This window comes from Anticarsia gemmatalis, chromosome 12 (genome assembly GCF_050436995.1).
Source record: "Anticarsia gemmatalis isolate Benzon Research Colony breed Stoneville strain chromosome 12, ilAntGemm2 primary, whole genome shotgun sequence".
NCBI lineage: Eukaryota > Metazoa > Arthropoda > Insecta > Lepidoptera > Erebidae > Anticarsia > Anticarsia gemmatalis.
In genome coordinates, this window is record NC_134756.1 from 3,293,666 (window position 1) to 3,320,023 (window position 26,358).

The window sequence follows — 26,358 nt, forward strand, 5'->3', positions numbered from 1 at the left end:
AACACAAAAGTAGCTTAACGATTTATCGATTTCAAACATTCATAAATACAATATTGTACTAAAGCCTGTAATTTGTATCAGAATCAAACAATAGCAGTAAAGTTACTGAATCAGCCCTTAAAAATTTGTGCTAGTTGGTGGATGAATTCAATAAAGTTTTGAGGGGTAAATATTTGAAGGATCGTATTCATAATCTACTAGAGGTAGTATCTGTGGGCGGAACAACAGCCTTATCGATATTCGGTACCATTTCAATCCGCATTGTGTAAAGTGAAAAACTATTGAGATACATTTATTTTCAACTTTATCAGTATTTTAGTAATTCAAAATACTTTTTGAATACTAATCTGTAAAATGTCAAAAACAAGGTCCCTGACAATATGTATGGAAGAAAGGGTTAGGGCTTTGAGTCCACAACGCTGGTTTAGTACGGATTGGCGACTTTTAATGTCTTCAAGAAAACTTTTAAGCAGTTTTTTTTTGAGCAAATAAACAGTGACAGCCGAGGCGTAAAATTTGGCACCTTACACTCAAATGGTCGCAAGTTCGAACCCGAGGCAACACATCAATGACTTTTCAAAGTAATAATGATCACTTGCTCTTACTCTTGGTGAAGGAAAACATCGCGATGCAATGTTGCACGCTTTCCACTTTATAGTCATCAAATAATGTGTTTTCTGTAAGTTATAACGCTTTCAAGTTGTTTATTACTCCAATAAATTCGTGTTTCTATAAGGCAGTAACTACACAAGGCATAGTTGATGATTTCGTCTCGTGGTACAGATATTTGAGGATGTTTTCCTCAATTTATTTCTTTTACGGTACTAAGAGCAATTTTTCCTGCAAACACGTCTAAAAATACTGATAAAATTGGGTAGTAGTTATACGGTGGGAAAGAAACTAAAGAAATATGAACACTTGCATTTCCAAAATAAAATGATGTTCTATAATTTTATTTAACTAATTTAGCGATTTAATCTTGCATAGGTAGGTATTATTTAATCAATTCATCTGACAGAAAATTAAGGGACAGGTATTTGGCTTATAGCTAAGTTAAGTGTTGAATAATCTATCTGATGGATAAATTATAGCAGATGTATGAAAACAACAAACAAGTTATATAGGAGTGATAAAACCAAAGCTGAATATACAACCAACATCTTGAAAATAAAAATAAAACTTATTCAACTTTTACAGTAACTAGTATATAGTATAGTAGTAATAGAGATACATATAGTTCTTAAATTGCATAATGTTTGTATAATGTTTTATGGTACAGCCATATCATAACATATTAAGTTGTTGGTCTGTCGTTTCGCATCTGGTTTCCCACTAAAATATGCATAAGTATGATTAAAATATGAACTGAAGTCGTTTACCATCTTCCTTCGTACACTTCATTTACTTATGAAAGGGTAAAATGAAATAAAGAATATTTCCAAGAACAAATTGCTTTAAGAGTTCATCGAACTTTTGAGATGTCGCTGTCAAATTATTTTATTGATTCCGAATAAATTGTTATTAAGCCGACGTTTTTGTCGTCAGATAATTCCAGGATAAGGTAATTTGATGGTTTTGTTAGATTGTCTATACAATATATTACGTAATACATTACCTATTACAAGTGTGCCAAAATGGGTAAAATATGATGAATTTTGACAACAGTTACTCTCTAAATCAGTTTGATAAACCTCTCATCTCAAAAACTTTAGGAGTATTAAAATCATTACTACTAATTCTGTGAATGCAAAGGTTAGGAAGTTTAGGTGGATATAAATTGTAGCTCAATCAAACCAAAACTACTGAACTCAATGTCACACGAGTGGAAGGAGCCACCCGGCTCAGCTACTCAATAATATTTGTTATTCATTATTGTTGCCAGTCAGAATATGTATGACATCGTTTTCAGATTTATATCTGTTCAATTTATTACACGAACCTATTTCATTTATTTTTGCAATTGTATCGAACTACGTGGCCTGTTCCAGACCATTTGAAGAAACGAAACTAGATTTCTAACAAAATCTAGGTCCCATTTATATTCGTTTGGTACTGAAGTTTGATAAAATAAAAACGCCCCTGTCAAAACTTGTTTAGTAAAACAGATACGTTTTCTTGGGTTTGTTTTGACGTTTATTCGATTATAAGTTTGTACCAATATTGCTTTTGTTAATCAAAAGTGAATCGGAAGAAATATTGTCTAATATTTATCATGTAGTGTCACATTAAAACCTTTTTTATAGTTAAATTTGTAGTCCTGTATGGCTGTCCAATTCTACGGAAATTTACTGACTGATTTAGATGGAAAAGAAGCTTAAAGAATAATTCGTACATACATACATAATATCACACCCTTTTCCCTTATGGGTTGACAGAGACTAAAGAACACTGGTAGGCACAGACAGTCATCATTAAACCATTATTCTAGATCATGTAGGTTCGATACCTATTCAAATAGTTTACACCATGTATATATTTTCTTATTATCTTAAAATTTGATTCGCAAAAGGTTTCTTAAACAAAACATTTCTTTTCGAGACGATATAACAAAACTTAAATTACACGTTTCGAAATTCAGAGATTCATCAATTCAGAAGAAGGTAAAATTAATTCAGAATTACTTATAAACAAAGTTATAGCTAAGGATCTTCTCATAAAATAACTCACAGTAACACAATCCCAATAGAATAAAACAAAATAAAACTTCACAAGGTGATCCAATATCGAGTAATCTGATACTAAAACATTCACTCGTACATTCGTTCTCATTCCTTTCGGTCTATCGAATGATTGAACTACTTGATTTCTTCAAATATCAAAGGTATGTTACATTTTTTGAATACATATTGATGTGTAAAGTTGTACGTGTAGTTTAGTATTTATATTATTATTTAGGTTTTTTTTAATTCTGGTTAAAAAAACTGACTTTAAATGAACTGTAGCGCTGATCTCTACCACTATCGATTATATTATCGACAAAAGTTTGCTATAGACAAATTTTATATAAAAATCTAATTGTAGTGGAGACTTTTTTTGCAGTAGTTTCTTCTCGAATGTCTAACTCTTGATACTCTCTAGAGTCTCTAGTACTGACTGTAGAGAATCGAGCTATTGATGTTTTTAATAAACTTTTACCTATGTGTTGGAAATTTTGATATTTTGTGAGGTTGATTTCAGCAGGTTCGTAATTTATCAGTATGTACGGAAAATGTTATTATTAGATTAAAATGGGCGATGCCGAGGCCGATGGATTAACAGTGGTTAGGTTAACATAATAACTACTGATTTAGTAATCATATCAATAACTTTACTAAATAACAATAACATAACTTTAAAATAACAAGGAACATGAGTTAATGTATCAACACACCTACGCCTAACCTTTATTACAAACTCCAAGCGTAGTGATTTAAATGAGACTGTCAACCGTAATCCCTTTTACAAAAAAATGTTTAGCACCTCTTAAAAACTGTCAACTTTACTTCGCAGAAAAAGGTTTAAATCCACTTTCAGAGATCGTCAACATTTTTTAAGCGTTTAAGTTAAACTTTTTGTCTGCTAGACAATTAAATTGTCTTTACTCTAAACACGTTTGTATCATCTTTCAGAGATCGTCAACATTTCTTAAATAGTTTCAGTTAAACTTGGTACGACGAAATTGTTGGTGTGTCTTTGTTTACAGAAGACAGTTTGTTAAATAAGAATGTTGTTTCATTTCGTGTCTCACAGGAAGAACATCGTTCATGAAATGTTCCAGGAAATTTAAGTTTTTGAGTAAGTTACAAGTTGTAGTGTAGCAGTTTGTGAGACGACTAACTCATTTGCTAGTTGTCGCACTAGTTGTTTGCCTTGAGAATTTTAGTCTGTGTTATTTTCTTTTGTAAAAGATATAATACTGCTTACGCTTTTGGCAAAGAAAAGCTGTGAATCATTTTGTTGTTTAATAAGTTTGTTTGTTGTTACACACGTTTTTGATTTTTGTAAACATTTTTTTTTGGTTTGGTTATTGATGTTTATATATCTGATAACTAGATATCATAAATGTACCAAGATACTTTTACTATTATTGATCATCAAAAAGTTCTTCTTAGAGGATTTTAATAACAATAATAACTAATACTTATAGACTTTTATAGCTTAGATTTACTAGCTATAGTATACACATTTTTTAACCTAGATTTCGGAATCTAACATTGTGATAAAATTGTAGAAGATAGTTGATATAGTATACACTTCTAACCTAGATTTAGGAAGAAGATTGTGTTAAAATGGTAGAAGCTAGTCAAAAAATCAACTCACCTGTCGATCCTTAAACATGAGTAATATCACCATCAGGTTCAAAAAGAACCCGAAGAACCCGATCAGGAACAGCACGAACGCGGACACCACATAACCCCACCTCGGCATGAGGAGTGGGAACCCCTCCTCATACGCCCTCACCACCGTATCGTTGAAATGTTCCGGATATGACGTCATGATGCACAACACACACTTCACGATACACTTTTCACTTCACTATTCAAACTCATTGTATATTCCGAGCTTGCTGTTTTACCTGAAAATAAGAAAATGACAATTAGTATCTGTTATAACGAATACTAAATTACGCATTTTGGATTTCGTAATTATCGGATGATTAATGGATAAAATCTTGGGTATCTCATTTCCTATTTAGTAGTGGTCGTAAGTACTATTCATAAATCATCATCATTGACAGTTTCCTTACAAACTACCACAGGAAATAAGTCTCCTCTTTTTAATGCAAGTCATCCCTGCTTAGTGGCATTCTCGTTGTCTTCCCGATTTTTTTTCATTGAGTCATACTTAGTATGTTAATTTGAATGGTAATAAACTTATGAGAAAAGAGACCTAAAAAGAAGAATTAGGATTATGAGAAGAATTTTTTATTACATTTTTAGAATATACTTAACTACTATTCTTTGTATTGACATGAACTAGCAGAAAAACCTAATATAGTTATTGTGTTATTTAAAAAGAGACAAAAATATTAATAAATTTAATTTAAAAACACTTTATCTTTGCAGTCAGTCTGAGACCACCAGACAGATTATACAAAATATTTTGTACCGTAAGCACTCATACTATATTCTTCGTGCATTTAAAATTCTGCCGGAAACAAATTCACTTTGTGGTGTACGTAAAAATCGCCGAAAGGGATTCCTTTAACGACGGTCCACAAGCTGTCACCGACAGCTTCTTCAAGAGGTTTGTTTACCGACGATACTTACACACGTGGAGCGTCTGTTCATGATTGAAAGAAATATACTTTTACAAGATATAACTTATTAAATTGCTAGGTGATGCCCGAGGCGCCGTCCTTGAAAGTAATAGCTTATATGTCTGATGTGTCACGCTACCAAATATTACAAGTTCAAGGAATTTGACATAAACGATGGACATAAACGCACTTTCATATTTTTATAATTAGTTCGAGAAGTGGGCACTGCCCGCACTGTACTGCGATTTTCTACCACTATCGATAACTGAATAGCTATCAACAAATTTTGGTGTGGCGTGGGGACTCATTTTAAAGTACATTTAAAATGTCAAACTCCCAATAGTCAATAGTAGACCGACTGTGGTTTTTTTGGTTATGGTAATAAACGTCACTTAAATGGGGTGAACACTTACGGTAAGACTTATTTATTGAAGTAAGTTGTTGATATTGACAATCCGATCTGAGTATTGCCCATTTTGTATCTTTGGAGGAAGAGCAAAAAAATGTTTTCAATTAAAGGTATAAGTGCCACTTACTTTAGACTAGTATTCTACCTCTTGGTCTTAGGAAAATACTTTGAAATAACTCTTTTAACCGATCAACAAATTAAGTTTCATCATTTTCAGTGCATTCGACCTTGGAGTCAAATAATGAAATGAGCAAAATTAATCAGCCTATTCACACTTGTATCGTAGTAACGCGTTTAACCAATAATATTTGAAAGGCAATAATCTCGTTTCTCTGAAAAGGTCCAGTCACCCTTAAGCCCTCATGGTTTGTGTCCCTAATGAAGTCGTGACGGCTCTCCGTTGCCATGGCAACGTATCACTTCAGAAGAACCACAATTGCTTATGACTTCTTAGCCTACAACATGGAGAGGGGCTTAAAGTACAACCAGTGGAGCGATTTAATAACACTATCGATTTTCGACATAATTATTTAGTATGTAAAACAGAACGGCGCCCCAAGCGTATTTAACGAGAACTATTTTCTTCATAAATACAAAGCTCTAACGCTCTGTCGTTGATAGTTTATAAAATCGCGTTATTGGACCAGAACAGATTTTTAAAGATCTACATATATGGTTCGTAAGAGTGCTAGCCAAAATCTTTACTAATATCGGGGATTGAGAACGGGCTATAGGAAAAAAAATTAAAATCTAATCAACGGCTCTAGCGGACGTCGTAGAAACTATTTTTGGAGTACATTTATTAGCGCGATCCTTTACAATTGGAACAATTATTATTGTAATGGAATCGCGCTACTGGACCTCCGTACTCAAGGGTGGCGGAGAAGTGACTACATTAAATACAGAGCTGTGAGAACATTAATAAAACCTACTCATTATGGATCATTTATATACCATAATAAACGAACTGCTTATAATTTTGCTCCAGTGAATTCGCAGTCTAATTAATTAATTGACATATTGGGAATGAACAAGCCGTCTGATATCCGTGTTAGCCTTGACACTGTTTTACATAACAATCCTGTTACATGTTACGAGGTAATCGTTTTTTAACGACGTGGTTAAAAGCCTTGTTTTTATACTATCGGATTTGTTCCACGTGTAAAGTCAGACATCGCAGATATCTTCCGCTGTAATAAAATCCATTGGACAGCTTTATTCTAATGTTAAAAGATCTTTGGCAAGATGAGGCTTTTCTACTATTTTTATTCTGGCCACATACAGGATGGAATGTTAAGTGGTCTTTAAGAGAGGCTTAGTTTTACACCTTTATGGCATTGTGTGAAGTGTACTTAGTACGGCAAACGTGATCAAAATAATCGCCTTATTATTATGTTCCTGTTAGCGACAAGCATCGACACATGTTCATTGCTTAAGTAGGAAAGCAAAGCATGCTAGAAGCTGCTTAAATTATCTGTAAGACGACATTAACTAGCTATTCCGTATCTCTCGTTAGTAACCATTCTTCAACATTACATTACGAAAATTAAATTTCAATTCCATAGCCAGACTATAGCGGTTCTTATCACAAATTCACTTTACATCTAACGTCAAACCCAATTTAGTACATTATTCAACATTTACGCATCAAATTGAAAAACGGCACATTGATTAATATTAAGTTCAATTTGTTCGTCTGGCTTCCCAACAAAAAGTCAATCAATTTCACTCCACTGAATTTTTAGGACAAAGAGGAAAATATTATATTGGTCGATTATATAATTTTTAAGCATTTACCATCCACTTTGTATAAAAGAAATGAAAATTTAATGTATGGCGGTTTATATGCTTCGGTCTACTCATATCGTCTTTTCCAGAAGATGGGCCTTTGCAGGGCAATTACTTCAAGAGACTGTGGTATTTTAACCACGCTGCGGTCTACTTACATAGTCTATGTTTTCTTCTTTGAATTAATCTTCATTACTAAAGGCTGCAAGTCTCTTTCCTTTTCACCTTGCCTGTTATAGTTTGGCCGTGTAAAGCCAAAATCAATAGTGAAGTTTACAATAGACGATACAAAAATTAGATAGTTACTATTTAGTATTAGTTGTCTTTGTATCTTGTCGGTACTACTTTTTCCTAAGCCAACACATTATATGTAACTTTTATTCTGGTCTTTTTTAACTTTTTTTAAGACCCTATGACGTTTTTCATAATCAGAAAGCTATATTTGAGAAGAAAACTTGGGCTTTTTTATAGTGTACCTTATCAGAGACAAAAATATCTAATAGAAACGGTTCCTAAGATTCACAAATTCTTATATCTCAAGCACAACCATATTTTAGGATCCATATCTTAAACTATAATAAGATCGGCTCATATTAACTATTTAATTAAATGCTCAAGACGCCAACATCACACATTATTGTCAAAACTAACCACTTATGACGATTAAAAGTGGTTACGTAATAAAGTTGCTCAAACAAATGGGTTTTGTACACGTAATTAGATTTTAAAAGCTTTTTGAACTTACGTTTTTGGGTCATGAAGTTTTCTCTTACGCACGTTGTAATGTTGTGTTTTAATTGAGCAGCTTAATTGAATTAATCTCGTATGTTGTTAAGGAACTTCTTTTTAAAGATAAAATGTATCTTCTTATTATATAGTCATCTTTAAAACATATGAATTAAAATTAGACTTTATCTAAAGTTAGGAGCAGTACTCACTAATTATTATGTCCAATTTTCACTTGGACTATGCCATTAGATTTTAGTCCGTTTTTGGTGAAATATTCTCGATAATTTTAACTCAAATATTGATAAGAAAAGTCAAACTTGAATCTAAAGTCGTCCTATTTGATGCATATATTAGGTCGGAGAAAAAGTATTTTCGCATTATAGTAGGTATAAACTTGTAATAAAATCTTTTCTCTACACAAAAAAGCTCGATATTTGGGTACCTCAAGAGCTCACTGACAGAAACCTAATGAACCGTGTACTCATTAGTGATTCTTGAAGCCAAAGAGATTTTATTACAAGTTCATACATACTATAATGCGAAAAGACTTTTTCCCCGACCTAATATAATGCTGTTATATAAAATGTTCTGTGTAGATCCTAAAGAGTTTTATACGGGTGAAACTGCGGTAATAAACTAGTACTTAATAGATTGTTTGGTTGGTGACAACACCATTAACATTTGATCACTGAGGCGCGTAGTTTCAGCAATCATTAGTTCTGTCCTTGACACCGGTTGTTCACCGGCCCTTTGTAATTTCGCTTCAAACGCCACTGTTTATCGGTTCTACAATATTTGATGGATGAATTACGATTTAGTTTCTGTTGATTATTACAAATTGTTCTTGCTTTATTGTTCTTTTTATTTACACTTAAGTAGTCTTACATGTTTATCAATAACCTTAGAAAATTTTAATGAAAATATTTATGTTAATGGCCTTATTTACAGGCGGGTGGACAGTATATGTATATGTTAATAGGCTACTTATTTGACTCACATTCATGTTAACCAAATTATATTATTGGGTCGGGTAAAAAGTCTTTTCGCATTATAGTATGTATGAACTTGTAATAAATCTTTTCTCTACACAAAAAGCTTGATATTTGGGTACCTCACGAGCTCACTGAAAAAAACGTTATGAACCGTATACTCATTTGTGATTCTTGAAGCCAAGGAGATTTTATTACAAGTTCATACATACCATAATGCGAAAAGACTTTTTCCCCGACCTAATATTTAGAGATCAAGTTGGCTGTTTTGTCGCCCGTAAAAAAGTATTTTGTTTATAGAACAATAGTAAAATAAACAAAACATATTATAGAAAACCTTTCAGTCACTGTTATCCTTTCATAAACACCTTCCACAAAAGCATACTTATATTAAAGGCAGAAAAAGTCACTCAACACACAACATCATTAAAATCTCGATAACGTATAAATTGCTCACATGCTCTTTGAGATGATAGATCCTGCCATTTATACGTCGATGAAAGATGTTCGTAAAACATCCCTCTGATCTTCACAGTGCCGGAAGTCGTGCCTTTTATTAAATATAATGAAATTCCAATACGATGCGTATATTTTTGAATTCGGGGGAAAACCAATCGAAAAACGTATTGATGTTGAAAGTTGGTTTATATTCTATGTTTGGCTGATTCTGATAATTCGAAGGATGGGTTAGATATAAATAAGAGCTGTTTATTATCTTAAGTTTTAGGTCTATCCCTTTATGAGGACATGTGTCGATAGGTTATTCAAAATTAAACTGAGTATAAAGTTGTTTTGGATAAGCAAAAATTACTTCTCTAACAAATATATTAATGATTTCGGTAGTTAACTATTGAAATCAATCGTTTTTTTTATTAGATTGCTTCTTGAAACCGTGCCGGAACTTTATACTAATCAATTAATTATTAACATAAATTACTTGCAACAAAATGGTCTAAAATATTATAAGCTTGGTAGTAACAAAAACACAAAATTAATTCAAAAAGTATTCCGAATTTCAAGTTCAACACAAGCTTCAGAGTTTATCCGAAGACAACAATTGAAAATATTTCAATAGAATCTCTGAAAGACTAAGCTACTAATTACGTCACTTTTCTACAACTTTACACATTGAAACTTTCGTTTCATTGGAAATAAAGGCCATTTGTAATAGAATGCGCACCTTTTCTGAGATAAAACCTGTTTGGAATTTAAACTTCAATGAATAGAAAGTAAAATTAGGTCACTAGTCAACGTCAAGATTATATTTTTTAGTCTTTCGTGGTATTTCTTATTTATTGCATATCTATCAAGATACCTAGGAACGCCACTTTCTACAATTTTATATCTTTAAATCCTCTTCCTAATCTTTTTTCTTTATTCAGAATAAATCATCATCATCATCATATCATGATTTAACATTCATAATTAAGTAAGAATACCACTTAGAAAGCAAACAAAATTTGTCAATATTTATTCCTTTACATGTCGAGAACATTAAACAGTATTATATAAGCGAGCAATTAGTACATTATTATAAATAAATAAACAACACACATGCCATATTTACAGTTAAATATTTAATCAAGAAACACCAATCAATTAGCTATAATTTCGGTATTTACCATCAATTAAAATGTTACAAATAAAAGTTAGTACATAATTTTCCTTGTTAGTTCACGCATGGAAACGAAATGCCTAAATAATATATTTTAATGAGGCAAGGGCGACACGTGGTAAAGAATTTTTCGCTCGTGTGGTCACGATTGACCACGTAGGGCTTTCGGTAAAGGGATATCGATCCCTAAAGCGTTTTAAGAACAATGTAACGTATGTTTACCGGTTAATAGTAATTTGAATATGAGAAAGTTCAGCTTTCGAAATAAAAATTCACGATAAAGATTTTTGATTAAGATAGATTAGTAGTGATAGCCGAGTGGTGCATAATATGGAATCTCCCTCTTAAGTGGTTAACGGTTTGAATCCGTAGCAACAACACACCAATGACTTTTCGAAGTAATTAATCAGTGTAATACAATTAATTATTACTTGCTCCAATGGTGAAAACAAAAAACATGACGAAACCTTGCATGCCTAAAAAGTTTAACGCTTTTCTAAGACTGCATGCCAGTACCAACCCGTACTTGGCCAGCGCGGTGGTCTAAAGCCTCTCTCATTCAGGAGGAGACCCTTGCGCAGCTCTACAGTAGTGGGATATTCATCTGTTTAAGAAAAAAAAGATCGCGTGTTACTTAGTAAAGCCTTAAAATGCTGGAACGTTACTACATTGGGCTGTTAAAAACCCATGTTTAGTATAGTTATTACTTTTCAAATAAACCTTATCTTTCTAACCAAAACATATCTCAAATCGAGCCATTTGTGAAAAAAATGTCCCATTACATAAACTACTATTTACTATCTAATGTTTGTAAACCACGTAATAAAGTTAGGGTTGTGAAACGTCCTTGATCTGTGTTCAGTGTGTTCACCTTTTGACATGACATGCGTGTCATTTACATAAATTAGATCCTCAGTGACTATCATAGGAAGTAATTAGCGTTGTATGTCAGCGACAGATAGTCGATGGAGTCGAGTGTTTCTCACAAGATGTGAACGTGACATTAATTGGATTTTAAAATCGGTTTAATGGTAGATAATTTTAAAATAACATTTAGTTTTAGAACCTTGCCCATCAGTAGAATATTAATGGGTTAAATTTTAAATAGATTTGTAGTGTGTGATTGATTGTGTATGTGATTTAAGCAAAATGGCAGCTGTTTTTCAGCAACTAAATGACACAAAACCAGACTTAAATCCTGAAAGTTGATGAAGATATTCGAAGTGTAAATATTACAATTTTCCTATTAAGTACGACACTTTAATGCTAACGAAAATTATTTTGTTTTATTCATAAGATTAAAATTTCTATTATCTATTCGCAGAATTACTACAAATAACAATCCAAAACACGAAGAAAAGATCTTCAGAAATCTTACTGAATGAAATCTAAGAAGGTATCTATCACCAAAAGTTTAATTCACTAAAGTACAAACAAAACTTTCAGTCTCTTCATTTATAATTCAAAATCTTTCTCGAAAACTACTTGATAATTAACCAAGGACTTATTTGAGAGAAAGATCCTTAATGAAGAAGAATCGGTAATTATTTGGAAAAGTTTCTAGTTGGGTATGAAGATATCTGGCCTAATTAGAGTCTAGGATGTGATATGACTTCCATTTTTCATTGGTGAAGAGAATTATTCTCTTTCGTATTCAACTTTTTCTCAACTTAGAGTTTTTAATTGAAATTCTAAGAACGTTATCAAATGAAAAGAATTTTTTAAAATAATAGTTTACGTAAGCTGACTTTCAAAAGTTTTTAATTAATCGTATTATTTTAGCTCCAATTTATTGCGAAATATAGTAGCTCGTTTATCTACCACTACCGACTATCGACAGCCGGCTAGCTATCGAGAAATGTCATCACACACACATTAAAATCTTATGAGCGCCTCTAGCGGGTACGGTATGAATTATTTTGCAGTACATTTTAAATGTCAATTGTCAAACTCTCGATACTCCACAGTAAGTATCGATTGAGAATCGCGCTACAGAGCACATAGAATACTTTTCTTTACAATATGTTATTCTTGTCTCTTGCACATTTTTTGTTAAGTCATGTTCTGCACTTTTTATGACTATCTTTTACAGATAACAAAAATTATATAGTCTTAAAGTAATTACATAAGTAACTAAAAAATGCAATGTAACCTTTTACGAATTTTCAATTCTAAAGTGTCATAGTTATGTCAAATATTGTTTTCCATTTTCTCTTTTTACTTGATACGTCTAGGTTTCCTCATCAATATTCTCGATATAATCTAGATAACTTAGTTGTAAGTGGCTTGTGAGCGCCACTTAGGTTATAGTATCAGTTTCTTTGTACTGCACGAGGTCAGGCTGCGGTCTATGCACTATATTAGATGACGTATTCATTACTATGTCGTTCATTCATGATATAAGATGAAAATATTACATTAACATTAATTTTATGATTTGTTTTAGATCGTTCAGCTCTTTTTCAGGCGTCACACCTAAAGTGTAAATCGGGAACCCTATTACTAAGACTTCTTTGTCTGTCTGTGATAAACCGTGAAAGTTAGACAGTCAAACCTGTAGTGCAATTCTGTGCAGTCAGTACTTTCTAGTATCAAGAGTTTGACGTTTAAAATGTATTGTAAAAATAGTTCCGGTGACGGTCGCACGAGGTACTAAACTGATTGTCAAACAATTTTTTTGATAGCTAGCCGGTTGTCGGCAATTGATTGTGGTAGAGAATCGCGGTACTGATGATGTAATTCTGTTGTCGCTTCAACAACAGATACTTAAACTAGAAGAGGATAAATATTTAAAGAGGCTTTGATACAACTAATGTGAATATTTATAATTACGTGTCAATAGTTCCGTGCTTTTTCTGGCTATTTTAACACAGCCCTTCATATTCTCATCTGGATGATACATCAGCACTGTCTAATATAGCCATTTATTAGAAAAACGCTGACAATCCTGTGATGTTTGCTCATCGAGAATAATTTACGACGACAGAAATAATTTATATTAATTGAACAGTAAAAATGATACGTCTACGTAATTGTGAATGATTGTGGATGGTTCTCGATTTATTGAGGAAACTGGTGAACTTTACCCAAGTACGATGTTTTTTTATGGCTATACAAATACATAATTATAGCTAAGATATTTAATTCGATGCTTGATTTCCTGATAAATGTTTGTTGGTCGAAGAAAAAAAAGACAAAATTTGATTTGTTAAACACTGCGCAAACCAGAAGTGACATTTGAAAAAAATGTGATCATTGTCTTATAGTCTTATTCATGCACACAACACATATTTTATTTAAAACATTTACGGCAAAAGATGAACGACCTGCTCGGTCAAAAAATTTAGGATTAAAATTTCCACCCGCAAAACGTCTTTTAAAATAATCCGTGATAATAACGACCAGCCGTCATAATCCTTTAATGGAGCAAAAACTATTAAAATTTGTTTATTTTACAAAATGTTTTCGTAACAATCAAAGTGCGACTAGTAATTATATCAAAACCACTACAGTTTTGTGTAAACTTTCTAATAAACAAATATTGGTATTGATGTAAAACCGCTACAACAGTGGTTTAACCTTTAAACCTGTTCAATAAGTACATATTTACATAACTAAAACTCTTGTTTAGTTATTTAGATAGGACAGCCTAAACACTGGATTTTTGTTTCATATTAGTTTATTAGCTAATAAACTAATATGGAGTTAGGCCTTGAGTCTTACCAAATAGCTGTTTGGTAAGACTCAAGGCCTAACTCCTCCCTCATTTCAGGAAGAAACCCTTGCCCAGCAGACGGACAGTACCTAAAAATTATTTATTACACACATTATTTTGAGCTCAAGACGCTGGAAGTTTACACAGCTCTAATGAAAAGGATTTTGAATATTTTTGATTTGAGATATGCATAAAGCAACGATATGCTTAATGGCAAAGCACGACGACAAGAGTTATAAAAGAAAAGGAGCTCTGCCGTCACTTAAATGAATAATTTCATATAACTTTAAATTTTGAGTTATGAGTGCGATCACGTAACTTTACAGCAATGGACAGGATTATTCTATTTCACTTTAGGTTCCCTTAAAAATAACAGGCGTAATTAACTGAGACAATAATATTAAGTGGAAAAACATGTGTAAAGATTTAAAATACGCTGTGTAAACGTCCAGAAATTTCTAACCTTAAAAGCCAAGCCTGTAACCACTACACACCACCACGCGGGTATGTAGTGGTTGCACATAAAACATATTACAATATGTTAGCCGATAATGTAAGGTCAAGGACGGATTGTTGTTACTTTGTATATGTATTGATTGTAACTGCTTAATGTTGTCAAAACAAACTGATTTATTGGTGTTTCGTAGTTGCTTAGAAGGTTGATTAAATGTCGAGTTTACTTACAGTAGCGCGATTCCCTACAATCAGAACCATCGAGAGAGTTTGACATTTAAAATATACCGTCCGATAGAGGCCGGTTTTCGATATTCGATACTAATATCGAATAATAGAGAATCGGGCTACTGGTCTAGAGCTTTAGGAATCTATATACATACTTATATAAATAAACTCTCCCGTTACTGAATGAATGACTGACTGATGAAAAACGCACACCTGGAACAGCTGCTGAGCGTAGAAGTAAAAAATTACTATAATATTTTATAAGTCTCATAAAAGATGAAACCTGCAGAATCAATCATTTGCAAATGACATTTGGTTCATTATACGCACAGAACAAGTTTATTAAAAAAAAACTCCAAATTTGTTGACTTCAAAATTGAAATGCTGCAGTCAGCTTTCTACAGCTGCTCGCTTCAATATTGCAGCGTCATTTGCAAGCCAGCAAAGAATTGTATAAGATTTTTGAACTATAGTTCTAAAATAATGTAATTTGAAGGAAACATTTCATCTGCATTTTTAGGTTATATCCCGCACTTGGCCAGCACGATGGACTCAAGCTTAACCCCTCTCCCGTTCGGGACAAGATCCTTGCCCAGCAGTGGGCCATTAATATGTTAAAATAAGTACGTACCAAATGTATTGTATCTATATTTTGTTTTCCTTCATTTTCGTGAACTAACAAACGTACTAAACCAAAATTTAATCAGAAACAAATGAATATGGATGATACTCGAGTCATTACAAATATACCATTGTACTATTCTAAACCTTATATCCAAGTCGATAAGAGTTCATTTCCTGACACCAGCGGTTTCCCGAATTAATATTATCTACGGTCTGTCACTCTCAGTATAAGGAAGCAAATGAAAATTCCATGTTCATTATACCGACAATTATTGGTAATAAGGAAAATTATTGTAAACGAAGCTTTTACACGTGTTCGATTTGTTAACAAAATAAACATTTGTTGTATTCATTAGTTTAGAAAATAAGGATGTTGACCTTTCATCTTTATGAAAGCGTTTCAATCTATACTAATATTATAAATGCGAAAATAACTCTGTCTGTCTGTCTGGCTGACTGTCTGTTACTCAATCACGCCTAAACTACTGAACATGAATTTTTACATGAAATTTGGTATGGAGATATTTTGATACCCGAGAAAGGACATAGGCAACTTTTTACCCCGTGAAAATGACTCATTCCTGTGGGAAAATACAGGTTGCGGACGAAGTCGCGGGTAAAAGTAGTATTTAATAAATTACAAAACACTATGATTAAATAATACATTGTCTTTCTTTTTAACATTCATATAACGAAGTTTTTCAATTTAATTAATTTTGCATGCCTATAGTTCAACAAATCATTTTCATATTTTACAGGAGTGCATACGAACATGCATGCCCGCAGCTTAGAGAACCCAGGGAGAAACAAAAAGTGACTTAAAAATAGTAGTGGATACAATCGGGCTGTTCATTGTGTATGATGATGAATATACATACATAACGAAAAGTTCATAATATGGTGAGTAGACTCAATTACAACAGATTGTTAAAATGTTTGACAATCTGTAGCATGATTTTTCTTTAGTTAATACTATAGAAAAATTATGAATGAAATAGGTTAGGTAATGAAGGAAATAGTTCGTGCAACATACGCTTGAAGCGCCAATTAACTTATTTTATGTATTTTTTTATAGAAAGCTACTCGGTTGTTGATAATCGATGTAACTGCTAAGCAAGTAAGAAGAAAATATAGCTAATTATAGAATATAAACATATAATATTATTATTTGATTTCTGTAAACTGCATGATGGTGAAGAAGAACATTTTATATTGCAACTTTTCCAGCTTTTTACTAACCATTTTTAGGAATTACTTCTGCACACAAAAGGTCGTTGCGCTGGTTGTGTGGTGAGTCTGAAATGTTTATTAGATGCCTGCCAGGTGGAAGCTAACGTCGACCACTTTTGAATACTGAATTTCAGTATTTTACATGAAACACAGGTGAATGAAATAAGCTCTCGAATGCAAACGCGGGTTTGTGTTATGTTACGTATATGCGTAATTTTATATTCATTTCCATATTTATATTATAAAAATTCTCATAATACAATTATCAAAATCAAAATAATATTATGAAAATTGACTAAAATTTTTCCTTAAGAGGTTAAATATTAAAGAAAAATAAAATTAGTAATATTGGTACCCTAGAAAAGTTTTCAGTCCTCAGCGCAGTACATTTGACATTAATAATTATTTGCACAGTAATTCTTAATATTTTTCGAAATACCGCAAAAAACATTATACGAAGCATTGATGCCGACAGTAAAACTTACAAAAAATTCAACTCATTTATCATAATACTCACGCTAATAATAGCCCAGAAGTTCCATTTAAAAATACTAAAAAAATCTCATAAATCTATTCACTTGAAGAACTTTTCAACGTTTTTACTAAACGTTAACTCTAATAAATAAATAAATAAATAAATATTATTGGACAACTCACACACGGTCATTTGATTCCAAACTAAGCAGAGCTTGTACTATGGTAACCAAATAACTGATAAACATACTTATATACTTCTAAATACATACTTATATAGATAAATTGACAACCAGGCTCAGAACAAATACTCATGCTCATCACACAAAGATTTGTCCCGGGTAGGATTCGAACCCACCACACGCGGCGCTACGGTTGTTGCGGCGAGGTGACCGCTTAAACCACTGCGCCAAACGTGCAGTTAACTCTGAACGGAAAGTTCCTTGAAGTTTCAACGACCAAAGTTGTTCGTACTCTCTCTAAGAGAGATTGTTCTGCAGTTTAATTAGTACTCTTTTTATAACCTGTTTTAATTCTAGGTAATGGCTCACTAAATTAATTTTGTAAAAATGTTCTTTCGCATAACTACTAGTTGTTTTTAACCCGCCTGCACAAAGAGGGTGATGTGTTTCTCTGTGTATCTATGCGCGTTTGTTTGTGGTGATTTGGAGATAGAATAATTTGGTCAATCATATTATAATGTGATCTATCGATGAAACGACAGCCGTTGTAATCTGTACCGAAATACGAGTATTATGAATTTCAAAGTAAAATGCGTGTTCGCGTTATTTCCTTTGGCACACTATATCATAAAAATTAAATTACGTGAAGTAGATGAAGTTTTCGTGTTACTAATACAGTCTATAAGTCGACGAAGCAGTTGAAAAGAGTTTGTAGCAATTTAATTTTAAAAGTTTTATAAAACGGCACTACGATGTTTGTATAACTTCACAGATAGTTTTTGTCAAATGTTTAGTTTCGAATACGTCAAACTAAGAACAATTCTACGTACTACATTGTACTACACATTTAATAAGTAAATATATTCTTGATAAGGGTATTAATATTCTCATCGCGGGCGGAAACAAAAGTTTCCCTATTACTTGTCTCGTGTCATAAAAACCAGGCGGCCATATTGTATCACTAAGGAGGAAATAGAACCTGATATCCTTCAATGCGTGACTAGCGACATCTACCGACAGATCATTGAAATAACCGTGTGAATGTGAATCCTTAAATCGTAAGAACCTTATTAGTTAAGCATTAGAATGGTTTGGATATTTTCTATAATCTTTCTAATGCTTTTTTAACCTATTGTTGCCCCACTGGTGACCAAAGGTCTCTTTCGGAATCAAGAGAGGGGTTAAACCTTGAGTCCACCAGACTGGCCAAGGGCTGCACGGAGTGGGTCTTTGCATGCAATCAAAGAAATGCGTAACGCAATTTTTAGGCATGCAAGGATGCTCCACGAAGTTTTCTTTCAGCATTGGAGCCAGTTTTTTTCTTGTGTTGTAATAAAAGCAGTCTGACCATCAGTTTTTCTATATTTCTTATTGAAGCAATAGATGTAATTTGAAAGTTAATAAAATACATTAAACGCGGATTTATTTATTTCAACATAAACAGAAGTAGAAATAAATTTAGAATTTTAGTATAACCGTGATTTCTACAAATATCCTTAGGGAAAACGTATTTGTCGTTATATTGAATAAGTTAGTGAAGTTTTTTGACTCCGTGCCTAAAAATAAAACTACTTTGTAAGTTTTAGTTAGTTTCGCCTCCGGCACAAATATAGGCACAATATAAAACGGAAATATACGTGTTGTCAAGGTTCTAATATAAAGATAAAGTCCACTATATATATTAGCTTAGCCATTGTACCAAACTATGTCGGAGTCGGCTTACATGGAGCGACTGCCTATCTGACCTCCATAACCCAGTTACCTGGGTTATAACACGATACCCTTCGGTAAGGCTGGTTGTCAGACTTTCAAGCCTCTGACTACTGTTAACGACTGTCAAAGATCTTCGAAAATGACTGCCGGGACAATTTAACGTGCCTCGATATGTATAAGATGGTCACATTGGTCACCCATCGACAGATCAACCTCGGCAAGCGTTGCTTAACCTGAGTTTACCTAAATCGCGGCTGTTGTCAACTAAGCCTACTAACGAGCTCCTCAAGATGAAGTTCACTATAAAGTCCATGAATGCTTCCTACGTTACGAAATTTTGAGAGTTCTATTCCCGGGTCGGCAAAAATGCAATCAATTTTTTTTTAATTTTCATTGGAACATTTCTTAAGAGCAGCTCTGTGCGGCAAAAAGCTCATTCCATATTACATAGGAAAAAAAAGTATAAACTACTTATCCTCTCCTTATCATAAACCCCTGCCTACACCTTCGGCTATATAAAGCTTCGTAATGTAACAGTAGAACAAAATTCTACTTAATTCTTCCTGTTTAATTTTTTTACAAACGTATATTATGTAATCTACAAAATATATTTCTTATGTTTCGACTACAGAGTTTCACTATCCTTACTTTTAATTGCCTTGTCTAGGAGACGAAAGTTTTATCCTTCTTATTTCTTAATACATTTAAAACTCATTTAAATTTTCAGACAAACAAAATGGCTTACATCTAAAATGCTTGAAGAAATCCATATGTTTACATGCGTTATGTAATATCACACCTGTTATTCCCGAAGGTGTCGGAAATACACCTACCATTTCATCATTAACCATGCCCCATATAATAGGTGTCGAGTCTATTGCCATTTAAAAGACACGTTACTTAACGACGGGCTACTATTAAAAAAAACGGTTTAAATTAGAAAATACCAATAGCACTTGCCTCGATCTAGGAATCAAACCCAAGACCTTACGCTCAGCAGTCAGATACACTTCCAACTACGCCACAGAGGCATTCACACACTTATATAATAACTTAGTTTTTCTTTTTCAGTAGTCTCTTGTGTCCCACTAATGAACAAGGTCCTCCTACCTTTATTATGTAGGTATTAGAAATATTTATCTTTTGTTCTAAACAAAAACTTTGTAACCTAAACTTATATGTCTGGGAATACTTTAACTAGTTCTTAAAGGAATGTAAGGCCCCCAACGTACATTTTAACGCGGTGAGCTCAAGGCTTAATTCCTTTCGCATTCTTAGAGAAAGCTTAAGAAGGGTACAGCCCAAAAACAGATGTTTAGAATCATATAGCAAAGTTAACAATTACCTCCGAGACCGCTTTTGTTGCAATTCAAATTAAAAATATCCTTTATTTCATAAACTCCGCGAGAAGTATTTGAAATATGTAGTTGTTTTATTGAGTATTTCAAAAAAGCTGTCTCGTGAGAAGACACGGGAAGAAACTCACGGCTTGGTTTTTTAATTGCTAAAATATATTTTTTTAACTATATGATTTTCTGTGTGCATTTGAAAAATGATCAAAATACAATATAATGGTCAAAAACTTAAAATTTATTTTAAAATAAACAACCACAACTCAAAATTGATATAACAAGATATTAAATTGTTACAAAGTGCTATAAATCATGGAATCCCCACACGTACGTTTAGTGTTTAGACCAAACTATCAAAACTAATATCGCTGTAAAAAGTTTATTTTATCATACAAGTTTCCTCTCCAGGGAGCCTTACAATAAAACCATCTAACGCTGAAAAAACAACGATAAATTTTAATGTTATTCATAAAACCGATTGGGAAAAATATCCATTTCAAACCCTCGTTCTCACGCAAAAGATTTTGGGAAATGAATAACGTGTATGGTGGCCATAAGCGTAACTTTCACCCTTAACCCAAAATTTTACGGTTCATATCCTGTAATCCATTGCGATCGTCAATTACTGTCTGAAACCAACCTCATAGCAGTACAAATTTCAACCTTATACTGTTCGCTATATGGTTTAAATTTGTCTGTTTTGTGTTCAAAGTAAGCTGGTGTTTTGTCAACCTATCACCATTTTATTGCAACCCACAGACGAACGGTCGTTGCCGCGTTCTTATGCTTTTCTTTATGTTCTTAGGAAGACATTGTTTTGTTATGTAGACAATAGACATATTTATTTATAGTAGCGCGTTTATTTACCACTATCGACTATAGGCAACCGGCTAGTTACCAAGGAATTTCGTATGAAAATGTGATCAACGTGTCTAGCGGGCACCGTAGAAATAATTCTTGCAGTACATCTTAAATAACTCCTGATTCTCTTCTCTTCTCTTGATCTTAATTTGATTCTAGAACATGAATAACTCCATCATACTAATTGTTTCATCAAAAATCTTCAGGAGCATTATAAAAATAGTTTTGCTAAACTAGTAACATTTTTAATTCGAACTCATTGAGTAAGTATTGATAGAGAATACTCACTCAATGAAAATACTGACATTAGTTTACAGACATAATAATAATAATGTTTTTCAGCTAACCCATGTTTTTGACAAATAATATCAATAGTTAAGTTAGAAGCCATTCCACAAACTCTCGTTCGTCTTAAAGAACGTTAAACCTAACTTCTGCCCAACTTCCGCGTTTTACGAGCTCGTGACTATTTCACGAATATTGAGCAATGAACGGATTTAATCAAGCTTCGACAATTTCAACATTTTCATTAAAATGTTTACAAGTTTTGTTTTTATTGAAACCGTAAAACAAAGAGTGATTAATTGTAATTTTACGTAATCAAAAATACTTGATAATAATCGGAAGTACGTTGCGGGAAGCCAATGGAAGCGGATGGCGCTAGACCAGATGCTGTGGACATCTTTGGGAAGGCTTATGTCCGGCAGTGGACGTCTACACTTTGATATGAAGATGATGATCAATCGGAAACACAATTTTCTCTAATGGACTCTTAAGTAACCATCAAAATCTCTAATATAGAAAACTGGTCTGTAGCGCGATTCTCTACGGTCGGTGCTATTGAGTATCGAAAGCTTGAAATTTAAGATTTTCTGCTAAAATTGTAATATTACACAGGTAATAGTTTTTGCCGGGTAGATTATTGTTAAGTTATTTTTAGTATCAAGTACTCATAAAATACTATCTGGGTTATATAATAATAAAGTAAAGTGACATTGCCATTTTTGTCATGTATTGTATTGAGCGAGCCTAGGTAAACCTATTGCCGTATTTCGGGCTCGGTGCCAGATCTAGCGTCGATCCTAAAAATATTTCTACAAAACAAATCTAATAACTCTTAGTCTGTTTTTGGCCGTTTCTTACACTGGCTTCAAACAGACTATAGCTTCCACGAAATAATTCAGGCTCGTTGGTATAGACAGTAAAATATTAATTACATTGTAATTAAACAAGAGACAAGGCTTCAAACTGTAAAATAAACTAACAAAAGGCCTAACGATGGGTACTATTAAATATTTAAAATGACGTCAGAGGCTCGGAATATCAAATTTATAATGACTTGTCGCTCCACCCTGTCATGTTAGACGAAATACCAAAACATCATGATACTTTGGGAATCACGTGGTTATATTATATTAAAGACTTTATTCCAAAATAGTATAGTTTATGGGTTTCTACCTAACACTATGGGAAGAAGGCGTGATTTTACGTATGTATGTGTGTCCATGTATAGTTCAATAACAAATTGTGTAGCTGGCGAAGGTACAAAAAACTTAAAACGCCTTCATTTTCCGGATTTAAAGTAACTAGGTACCCAGTTACATTTTGCGTCAGTAACGATTAAACTTATAGGCAGTGGAACATCGAAGCCTCGCTCGCTATGGGATGTTTCCTAATTAGAGTATCAATTGTTATGACATATAAGGTCAGATTTTTCACAAACAAAAGAAAAATAAGGAAGAGTGCCAATGTAATCCAAACTTATAAATAGCAACAAGTAGGTCGCAAATATTTGTGTAGTACGTTAATTGGACCGGCACTGTGTCATCTGTGCCGACTGTGGCGTGTAATGGAACTGTTTACTCTCAATTAAATGATCGGTTTATGAGCCATCAATACATGGACGTCGATTTCCTTGGGCCTTTTCCTTCTTTCACAAGGTTCAGAAAGTATACTTATATAGTAATAATAGGCAATAGTTTTTGTGATGTAGTTAACTCCAAAAAAGAATCACTACGTTTTATAGGTCCAGATTTAGTACTTTAGTAAAAAAGTCTATAAAATAGGCTTAATAGATGCTTGATTCATAGTACTGTCGAATTAAAATAGGTGTAATTTTGTAGACACATACAACACTTTTTAATGACACGACAATTATCCAAGCACAAGCACTGCTCGTTTGGGTGGAGACCCTTGTTTAGCAGTAGCACAGTTACGGGTTTAAAAAAGCACCACAAATCTCTATTTTTATACGATAAAAATTATAACAGAAGGAGCAACAGACTCATCAATTTTCTTATCGCAAATTTGTCTCGCTCCAGATTATTCCAAAATAAATCAAGTAAAGGGCCGGAAATCTTTAAGTGAAATAATTGCTTAAGTTAATATGAAATTCTCGTCGCCTTTCGCGAGAATTGCAAATTATTTAGACCCCTTTTGCAAGGCGTTCTGAAAGCTATAGTACGTTTTACTGTTGCTAATTGGGTTACAAAGGTTCAAAAGCCAAGCAAGCGAATATTTTGCTAAACACTCGATGAGTTTCAGTGCTTCTAAGAAACATTTAGCGTGGGAAAATCTAGAAGTCACGTCTTATATTGTCTGCATACAAACAACTATAATAAGTAGGTAATAGAAATATCCAAACTTTATTTTCGCTGTATTGAACAAGTGTTATTCCACTACTTGAGAATATTAAGCTATTGTTACTAAAAATAACTGGAAAATACGCATCGAACGCCCATAGATAGCAATTCTCAGTGTAATTTTAAATGTCAAATGTGAACACAATGGCTACTCAATATTAACGCTAATTATGTAATGTTCCTACAGTGTAATTTATCATAATAATAGACCTAAGCTATTCAATAATTTACACAAACAATTAAAACAAGTCTTCATTTTATTCGTAGTCGCTAGTAAATACAACTACTGCTCGATAGAATTGAGCATTGCTACTTAAACTTATCTACAAGAACTACTCAATTTATTATATAGTAAAAGGGTGAATAGAGTAAAATAGAATGGTAATTACAGTGTTATTTCCGTATAAGATACGAGTAAATAAATTGCTACTTCATAAAAACCGGGTATTATGTAGCAACTTGCAAAAGAACTCGTTATGTGACAAGTAGCGAACTTTTTAAGGAAGTTATTAGAATGTTTACTCCTAAACCACGAAGGGTGTACAAAAGGAGAACTCTAAAAGGAATGCTTGCAAAAGTATTGTATCTTAGGTATACAGTTGTATCGTAGTCCGCTTTATATTCACGCTTAAAGTGGTCGCAATATGCAATTCTGAACGTTAAACTTTGATTTCTCGCAGTTTCTATTCTCATTTAAAAATATTTTGCAAACAATTTAGAAACATGTCACGGCTTTAAGATCCAAATAGAGTTTTAATAATACATATCTACATCATATCATGCTTTTTCCCATAGGAATACTAAAGAAAGACAATTAGTGCGATCCTTATAAACTTCCCTTGTCTCATTTATATCCATACATCTTGTCATACAGGATCGCCGGTAACCCTTTTTCAACACATTGTAATAATTAGTAATAATTCAATTCATTCGGTACTGTCGCCTCTAGCGGACGTCGTAGAAACTATTTTTGCAGTCATTTTAAATGTCAATCTCTCGATACTCGACAGAACCGACTATAGAGAATCGGGCTTCTGATGCCATAACACATTGCACGTGATTTCCATTGAATTAGCACACGAAACAATTAGAAGTAACTCCAAAACAAATTCATCCGACAGTTATTTTAAAGACCTATTGTATTTGTAGTGCCAAAATAAGCCTTGTATTGTAGTGACGTTAGTTTATGTGTAGTAATAATGGCTTCTATAATTAATATTGTTCAGTTTTATATGAAAGGTAATGAGGTAGGTTCCACGTGTATGTAATTTAGGTTTAGTAAATGCCTCAGTGCCCTAGGCACCAGTGTAAGCGACTGTTGAAGATATTAGGTTCGATTTCTGGGTCGGACAAAGTGCTATTGACCTACTAATTCATATTTATTTAGAAAAAAGTTTAGTAACGTAACCTGCCGGCTTGTCACGTAACTCAGTTGACAACTTGTGTACCTACGTATAATTGATGGTCACAATTCAGTACATTGCTGCTTTGACGTGACGTGTTAATCACTATAATCTAAGGAAGAAAACAATGTAAAGCATAATGGCTTTCAAATAGTTGTCAACTTAGATACATGATAGCCCCCCAGCATATAACAATTAGGGATTGCTATCCGGTCCGCCGGATCCGGTGTTTGTTTTTGAAATTTTTTCGTCAAGTGAAATAATAATTAGTATCCTCTCTTCTAGTAGGTAGGTACTTACAGATAATTACATTAGTAACTGAGACTGATTATTTGAATACTTAGAATTATTATATCTTAATTACATTAGCTGCAAAAAAGACGAATGAATACTAATCGTTTATCCAAAAATGATTGTAGTCATTCGTCTTTTTTGAAATACAAATACCGGATCCGGCGGTCCGGATTGCAATCCCTAATAACAATGAACTGTATATCGCATGCGACAAACGTTATAGAAGACGAAACGCAAGTGTATTTTATACAACTCTGATTAAACCCTCGAGTGTAAAAGGCGTGATGACGTATGAAAATAACAGTTAAATCTTCGTTTATATGCGGCTCTGATCAAACATTATGCCGGGGCAGATTTCATCAATTTATTTGGTTAAGCGGTTATCGAAAATCCATATCGTGGCCATGCTTGCTACTGT

General features: G+C 33.1%; 1 protein-coding gene across 1 annotated transcript in view; it reads right to left on the reverse strand.

The window, feature by feature from the left end:
• The window catches only part of LOC142977311 (pinopsin-like), a 116,939-nt gene that overhangs the window by 68,574 nt on the left and 22,007 nt on the right, over window positions 1–26,358 (reverse strand). The window contains exon 2 of the mRNA XM_076121129.1: window positions 4,300–4,555. Within this exon, the coding sequence (XP_075977244.1) occupies window positions 4,300–4,476 (177 nt within the window). The 5' untranslated portion in view covers window positions 4,477–4,555. The remainder of the gene's footprint in view (window positions 1–4,299; window positions 4,556–26,358) is intronic.